We start from the raw sequence: 9,270 nt of genomic DNA on the forward strand, positions 1-9,270 counted from the left end.
TAATAGTGTACCAGTCTCAAGAACGACTTTAGTTCTTGTACATTGCTTCGTCCTGGTCCTTGTGCTTGTATGTAATAACCCAAGTATTCCACTTTGATCTGCATCCACTGGCACTTGTTTCGTTTCAATCTCATACCAAAATCTTGCAATCGCTTTAGAACTGCTTCCAAATTGGTTAAATGCTCTTGAGCATCCTTTCCTGTGATGAGGATGTCGTCTAGATAACAAACGACACTACGAATTTCTTGCAACACGCGTTCCATAATGTCCTAAAACGCTACTGGGGCGCTGATCATTCCAAAGGGTAGTCTTGTATCCTGGTACAATGCTCGATGTGTATTTACTACAACAAAAAAATTTTGATTCTTCTATTAACAAAACCTTTTGGTAAGCTTGGACCAGATCTAGTTTGTAATTTGGCTTTCTCTGCAATTTCTGCAAACATCTAGTCAGGCTTTGGTAATGGATACTGATCCACATTCATACTGGGATTTATTGACACTTTTTAGTCTCCACAAATCCTTACTGAGTCGTTAGATTTCGAAACAGCCACTATGGGTGATGCACATTCACTCCATGATATTCTTTCCAATACTCTTTCCGTTTCAAATCGGTCGAGTTTCTTTTCAAAGCCGTTATTATTGCATAGGGTACATTCTGTGGCTTGAAGAACTTGGCCACTGCTCCTTGCTTCAAGAAAAGCTTTGCTATATACCTTTCCAAGTTCCAACCCTTACCTGACAGAAACAGTTCCTCATACACCTTGATCAGTGTTTGTGTGTCTGTCTTTGACTACGTGCTGTACTTTAAAGCCTTTCAAGTCTATTTCAATTTTGTCCAGCCAGTCCCTGCCAAATAAAGTCGGACCATTTTCTGCTACTACAATCAAAGGAGAGGTTTCTTCCTGACCATCATATTTTACATTGCAACATGGTCTGGCCAATCACGTTGCTCGTTTAATTGTAATAAGTTGTAAGCAACAAATTTGATTTCTGAAGTGGCTTATCAAAACATCTCTGCCATATTGACAGTTGATACTGATGCACCAGCATTCATTTCCATAGGAAGCCTGACTCCGTCCACTTGCATGTGTACGCTTAGGCTTTGTCCCGCCTTTACTCTAATTGTAATCTTATTATTCTCTTTGTTTTCAACATACGACGACAGTTCCACTCGTTTTTTTCCAGGTTTTAATTTTCCGCTTCTCTGGCTTGCACACTCGAGAGATATGACCACGTTTACTGCATTTTCTGCAGTCTTCGACACGATGCCAACATTTCAGTGTTGCATGACCTTTCTTTCCGCATCGATGACATGCATTCTTGAAAAATCTAGAGCTTTTCTAGATTTCTGTAAATTTCTTTATCCTTTCTCTGTAACGTACCACGTCCACGTACGGCGCCACTACTTTAGTTGTCACCATTGCGATCTGTCATTGTGCATCGCAGGTGACCCGTTTCCGTTTCCGCTATCTTCATAGCTTTCGACATGGTGAGATTGCGTTCTGACAGCAGCTTCTTCTGGGTTGTAGCATTCCGTAAACCCAACACTAGCTGATCCGCTAGCTGTTCCTCTAATTTCTCCACAAATTAACAATGCTCTGTGAGACGTCTTAGCTTTGCAGTGAATTTTGCAACTCTCTCTCCTTCCTTTGATGTCGCTTTCTAAACTTGAACTTCTTCGCAAATATAATGAATGACCTGGGAGCTAGCTGGTCTGACTACATTTTCGTTAATGTATTCGTAACTGATAATTCAGGTGACGTCAGGCTACGGAGATGCCTGTACGTTGTGCTGCCAATAATAGTAAGGAATATTGCCGCTTTCTGCTCTTCTATACCGTCACCATTACCTGCAAGACCCTTTGCCTTCAGGTACAGATATAACCTTTCTTTGTATTCTGTCCACTCCGTTTTGTCTGAATCACATTCTTCTACACTTCCCAGCGTATGCTCTGCTTGTAACATCCTTATCGTCAGTTGTTACGTACACGGGTTGAGCACTGCTGTAATATTTCCTTACAATAAACTCTATACGCACAACCAAACTAGACACTAACTCTACTAAGCTCGCTACAACTCTTCTCATCTCCAACGACCAATACAAGTTTTTAATAGTAACTCATTCCATATCAATAACTTCTCCTACTGATTAGTATCAATACACTACATCATCTTTAAGTTATACATTAAATCCATTCTGGCATGAGTTGAATATCACAAAATTCATTTTTAGTATGCCAGAACTCTGCATACTTGTATACTGTGTACATTCTACGATCTTGTTGATTGTAAGATTTTAGCTTCATCAGTTATCATCAACAACATGCACAACACAGAAGGTTTAGGAATCAGTTAGTTGGTTATTTTCACTGCACTAGTTAATTATCATTCTCTCTCACGACTTCATAACTCTCATGAGACTCAGAAGTTCTGAGAACTGTGTCATGAGAGAGAATATTTTCTCTTTGGCAACATGTCACCAAGTTCATAAGTTCTCAGCATAACTCTCCTAAGGATAAATTTAAAGAGCAGCTTGTGTGCAATTCTGCTTCAGAAAATCATCAATCATCTTATCCAAGATAAAGAATGATTATGTCTGCTAATCAAAATGTGGATACTGGTATAAATACTCACTGGTTAGCTGCCAACAAAATGTGAAAAATTTATATTCATTATATATGCATTGTAACTTAATAATTCGCAGCTAAATTAACTTTCAGATAACTAATATAGATAGAAATATTAATATCAAATATTTCAAATATTTCAAATATTACCACGATCAGTACAAGTTTGTATGTGCAGTTATAAATCAAAAACTGCACATTTACAGAAGTAGTAATAAGTTATGTTTATACATAGGGGTCGATTTCAAATGATCGGAATGATCCCTGGTATTACATAAAGATAAAATTCAATTTCTTTATGAAATTAATGTTTTTATTGAACTACTGAGATCATCAACAGAAATACAATTTGATTAAGAATTACTTTTTCGTCGAGAATCAGAGCAATAATATATATAAAATATTTAAACTTTGGAGAGGCCAAATGTGTGGTATCACGTCTCACAAACAGTTAAATTAGTAGTCTGGCAGAAAGGGTTAGAAACCCAGTCTTTAGTTATGTTATGTATACGTCTATGCATTAGTATGTTTTCAATTAATGTTTTTTTATATCCGGTCCGTTAAGATGCGCTGGCGCTGGTGTGTGATTCAGTGACTTCTCATCACAGATTAAATATTTTACTTGCTTATGCACATTATCGATCTGTATTCAACGCTTCTTTAAAATGACGGTATATAGGTAATGAGTGTCCTCTACTTTATACAGTTGCGTTTTAAATAACTTATTACACGTCAATTTATAATGAACACGTCAATCGATAATTCAATAAAAATTAATTAATTAATAATATATCAACAATTAGTTAACATGTCAAATAATTAAGACGTCAATTAAAAATTCAAAATTACCAAAATCGATTACAACTTACCTCCTTTCTCAGTAGAGTACATGTCACATCTACCCGGTTGAAAACTCCGCGTTCGAATCCCTAAACATTATAACTTGACCTTGTCTCCCCTAGCAATCTCGAGATAAGCAAAATTGTTAAAGTCGAATTATCCATGTATATCCATAGCATTCTTAAAGAGGCGATTGGACACATCGTGACCGCCGTAATAGACTATAAGGATTTAGTCTGAAAGACGTCATACGTTCGGCGAATGGTATGATGGCGGTGATAATGGAGCTGCATTTAGTGAGAGTAAATAAATTATGATTATTTTTATTATTATTATTATTCAATAATTTAATTATTATTTAATAATTATTATAATACAAACATACATATGAACAAACAAACATATGGATGGACAAACAGACAGACAGAAAAACAGACAGACAGACAAAACAGATAAACAAAAAAACAGACAGACCGACAAACAGACAAACAGACAAAACAAATGGACAAACAAACAGACACACAACCAGACAAACAAACAGACAGACATAATAACAGGCAGACGACAATTATTATTAATTTACACATATGCATATGCCTTGATTCTACCATATCCACTATAACACGCACATGCACACACACACGCACACACACACACACACACACACACACACACACACACACACACACACGGAACAACACACACACACACACACACACACACACACACACACACACACACACACACACACACACACACACACACACACACACACAGACACGCACACGCAGGCGCGCATACTTTAACATTGACAGCAGTCTAAGTTATGTAGCAGTTAATGCTAACGGTGTTGCCTAAGAAAAACTGTAAATATTAAAATTTGCAATAATAGTGTAAAATAGTCAAGTGTAGTCAAATTCTAATAATATTCATATCATAAATATTTCTTGGTTTATATATATATATATATATATATATATTTATATAGACATTGCCTCCTGATTAGTAATTTATGTCAATAGTTAGTAAGTAGATTGGTGCTGTCACAAAAATATTTACTTTAACATCTCACTACTTCACACTGCAAATATCGTTTCAGCACCAACTGTTTACTCACCTCTTTTAGACGATCAAAATTTGTAACAGAGCGTCGTTGGCTTCGATCGAGATTTGAAAGATTGTGACTCAATGCAACTTCATCGATCGTATTAGGGCTTTGCCTTTTGACTGTCGAACGCAGGTTATGTCCACTGAGGCCAGCTTTTGAAACAGTCTTCCTGCTGTCGATGATAAGCCTTGGAAGACTAAAGTAGTTCTTAAGACGTAGAGAATACCGGAATGTCGAGACGACTAAACGAATAGCAGACAAACGCGTCCCACCCACTATTGCCTTACATGAAAGTATCACATTTGGTTACTTTAGAAGCAATAGAAACTTAATTAATTATTAAAACAGTTTATGTTAATTAACAGCCCTGTTTTGCACACAATAAATGTGAATAATAATTGTAGATACTGCAACGAATCATTACGCGGACAAATGATTATATCATTCTATAGTCTTTGACAATACAGAAGAGTATTTTATTACTCACTCCGTGTGCCGCTAGAGAAGTACAAGTGCGCTGCGACATCCCGGTCTCCTCTAGAAATAGCCTCTCTGGATACATCATCCCGACGGACCCGTTCTCCTCTAGAACTAGCCTCTGCCGATTCATTGTCAGATCTTTTTCTATAAATGTGCTCTCCCACTTCATCATGCTCCTCTTTCGTAACCTTAAGTTGACTAATGCATTCCTCCTTCATCGCGAATTTATTTGCTCCAAGCCAAACGCTGTGTTCACGATTCTTAATCTTAATGACGTTGACAGGTTTTGGAAACTTTTTAAGATCGTCAGTCGTCAATGCAAGCGCGTCTGCAAACGATGTCAAGAGAGTGCAGCCACCGCACAAAAGCACAGATTCGAGGAGCTGTTGTTGTACCGAGTCGATTTGTGTCTTGATGGCTTTGAAGACGGCATTTTGAATTCCTTTTGCTTCACGAAAACTGTAGAAGCACCGAGGCAGAAAGAAACTATCTGCAGCGTTGAAAGTCGGGTGATAAATAAAGCAGCCATAAAATTTACAAATTAAATTGTATTTCAATAAAATTATTAGACAATATATATATATATATATATATATATATATATATATATATATATATATATATATATATGCATACATATATAAATTTAGTTGGTAAGACAGGAGATGCGCGCCCGCTTCGGGCAGAAATTTATTAGTAAAGATGTCTGTGTTCATGCGCAAAAATATGAATGACGTATTGATATTTTTCGATTTGAAGTCAAACTCTTATGATCAGTAGGCTAAGCATGCATGGTTGCCTTTTATGGTGATGAGGCATATTTTCGTTAATTTTTGTTACCTAAAACAGAATAAAAATAAAGGTTACATAATAGTCATCAATTTAAAAAAAACATCTGTTTTGCTGTAAAACATCATGCACTCAAAAATCACATTTGGTCAATTTCCTCTGATACCAACGGAAGAGCATTGCTAGAGAAACTAATCATGTCTGAAATCATTTGTCTAGAATGTTTAGCACAAAGCGTACACTATGAAATTTGACTAGATTAATATATAGAATAGAAAATAATAAGAAATATCAAAAGTTGTGACTCCAAGCTGAGGCCACAATCTAGGCAAATTCTACAAGTAAAACCGGTAAAGCGTTCTCCCACACTAACCTTGCTTCATGCAGTCACTTATTAACATATTGTATACTTTCTACATGACTTACGTTTCTGGGTACTAGTTCACAAGAAACTTTCAGTGGTTGGAGTTGCTCTTTTGTTTTCAGATTTTTTCTCCAAATTGTTGAATATCCATGTTCCTCTTTAATCTTTCTCAATACTTCAAAATGATGACGATTGCTAAAGTCTAGCTCGTCGTATCCCTCTCTAGATAGACTTCTGAAAAATTTCAGAGTAACATTCCGACCGCCGTAGCTAAGTAGACAGTTATTCGAAAGACGATGTTTGTTGTGAAAGGGTACAACAGACGTAATGTAATCACCGCAATCTACAATAACGCCGGTCGGCTTGCGATGCCAAATGAGTGAGAACGCGGATTCCTTGCCAATGTAGAGTCCTGGCGTTCTGAATTCTTCAAACATAATTTCTTGCATTGTTGAAATGTCGGATTTGATGTACATTTCACTTTCATTGAGGACGATGTTGTGTTCGGATAAATCGATTTTCAATTGTCTTGTCATGTCTTTCCATATCTAAACAATAAAAATAGAAACATTACAATTTATTCAATAATTCTAATAATTTTGATATTGCTCAGTAAAATTGTATTTAGACTGCAGTGCATGTATACATCTAAACACACATACTCTCACACAACAACGCAATTGGTAATGTGCCACATGTACATAAACGCCAACTAAACATCTCAGTCAACTAACTTAGACCGGGTTTACAATATGTAACGTACAGCAGTCCGTTCCGTTTTGTAACGTTTGCAGGCAGGTTCGTTACAAAAGTGTCAAACGTTGACGCAATTTGTAGCGTAGTCTACTCTGCGTACTCAAGGATTTCAACTCAATTTCTTAGCGAAAAGAAAATTCTGTTGTCGTTTTGTGTATGCTGTGGCACTCCAAAGAAGCAGAAGAAAAGTAAGTGTGTAAAAGGAAGTGTATAGAAATGTTCGTCATTGTCTTCAGCGATTATACGAGATATTCACATGAGCTAATTGGAATCTTAGCCCTTTGCGCTGATTGGTCATCTACTCAATTTTATTTCAGCTCGACCGAAGACCACGTGCGGTATTGACAATGAGATAGAACAGAATTCTATGTCCTGTCCGTCAAAGTCGGCACAGTCACGCAACGTATACGCGTATAACGTAAAGGCACAATAATCCGTTGTCCTTTAATTTATTAGACGCGACGCGACGGAACGGATCTGGAATCGACTGCTTTTCGTCGCATATTGTGAACCTCGTTTAGTTAAGAATGTATTGTGAGTTACGAGCTTCTAGTTAGCATTTTCGCAAGAATATTTAAAAATGGTTAATTCCAAAATCAATTCAAATATTTACTGTTTACAAATCATTACAATTATTACATTGTAAAAAATATTCATTATTTACTTGATGAGACATCGCTTTTCACAGATAAAGAAAAATAGTTTTCGCTCAATGTACTGTATGACGATGCCATTTACTAAACGTTTATGACAAGCATTTAGAAATATCTTTCGCTTGTTTGTTACACTAACCAAAGCATTTTCACGAATTCGCAGTTTTTACGTATATAGGCAGATGATTGTACGTTCTGATCAAATCGTAGAGAAAGTAAGCAACCGTGTAGAGTACATGCGTCGTGCCCGTGGCGACGGGACTACACGCGTACCACACGGTAGTCAGCAACTCTAGAGTGTACTTACAACAGTTACTGTAGTTACATGTGCACAACAATTGCCATTCGAAACAAAAGAACAAACTGGCACACGGCATACCACACCCTGGAACTATAAAGTAAACCACTGTAGAAAAACGCTAGCTAACAAATCTTCACTAGATACTGTAAGACACGCTCTATTCCACATCAAAAAGTGCACGTGACTTTCTACATTGTTGCATGAAACCTAGAAATGACTTGCATGCGGATGTTTGATCGATTATCAGCATAAATCATTGCATGCAATCGTATACATGTTTTAGCATGATCTGCATATTCCTCTAATGTGCACGAACTTCGAATGACAACTCAATGTCAACTAGCGCGACGTCGGAACAAAAAATGAACTAAACCAATGCATTACGCATGACCGTAACGACGCTATAAATCCTTTGTCACGCCATTTGGTTGTAGCTAGAAGTGTTACGGTAACATTCTCGCCCGAGGCCAAGGAGGCGTTAGATGCTCGACTTCGCGAAATGTTGCCGAATGGACGGACGGACGACAGTTCGTCGCGTCCAATCTGGATCGATGTCTTTGCCTGATGAATGCATGGTGATTCGAGTATCCATGCAGTCAACCATGCATGCTCAATACGTATCTGTTGTTGACAATCTCTCTCTACTTATAACAAATTGTGACAAACACGAAATTCAATGATTTGTAAAATGTATACAAAAGTTACTGATTTTGCAAAGCATGCATGTTCTTTCGACTCACTTCCGTCAACAATTCAAAATCTAGGTGCGATCGAGGTCGGTCCATGAGATCTACAGGTGCAAGAGCATGACGCTCAATGTCACACTTGATAGCGCTACGGTGCATGACCACGGCAGGATGCTGTTCTTCTCCGCTCAGTCCAGCTTTCAAAACGCCTGTTCCGTTGTCGATAATTATTGTCGGAAGACGTCGACTTGCCATAACGTATGCAACACGAAACTGAAGACAAATGCCGGTATGGGAAATGACTCGACGGATAAATCGATATATATATAGAGAGAGAGAGAGACCGCCCACTTGACAATATTTGACATTATAGTTCGTTCTTGTCAATCAATATGCAAATTTGTTTTAAATCGAATGCAAATTACAGAGATTAACGGTTGCTTTAGCAGCACCAAATAGATTAAGCGTTGACTACATACAGTTGACCTTCTTAGATAAAAGAACAAATCTAGTTGGCCTCGGTACCGCAGACTGTTTATGCACTTGGTGGCAAGAGACTAGCTGGGATGAGAAAAGAGCTTTGAGTAGACGTAGTGATTCGAGTCCATCAGTTTTACATCTATCAATTTGTTAGTCTGTTTGTCTATGTCTAATGTTTGTAGGTC

At 37.4% G+C, this 9,270-nt stretch overlaps 1 protein-coding gene across 1 annotated transcript; it reads right to left on the reverse strand.

Annotated features, from left to right (window-relative positions):
• Positions 1 to 4,528: 4,528 nt before the first annotated feature.
• LOC134177584 (actin-like) lies at positions 4,529 to 8,860 on the reverse strand. Its single transcript, XM_062644360.1, has 5 exons — positions 8,660 to 8,860; positions 6,272 to 6,757; positions 6,219 to 6,222; positions 5,064 to 5,546; positions 4,529 to 4,818 (listed from the first exon to the last, which is right to left on the reverse strand). The coding sequence occupies exons 1-5, from the start codon at positions 8,858 to 8,860 to the stop codon at positions 4,529 to 4,531; spliced, it is 1,464 nt and encodes a 487-aa protein (XP_062500344.1).
• Between the last annotated feature and the right edge of the window lie 410 nt (positions 8,861 to 9,270).

The sequence above is a fragment of the Corticium candelabrum genome, chromosome 3 (assembly GCF_963422355.1).
Source record: "Corticium candelabrum chromosome 3, ooCorCand1.1, whole genome shotgun sequence".
NCBI classification, from domain to species: domain Eukaryota; kingdom Metazoa; phylum Porifera; class Homoscleromorpha; order Homosclerophorida; family Plakinidae; genus Corticium; species Corticium candelabrum.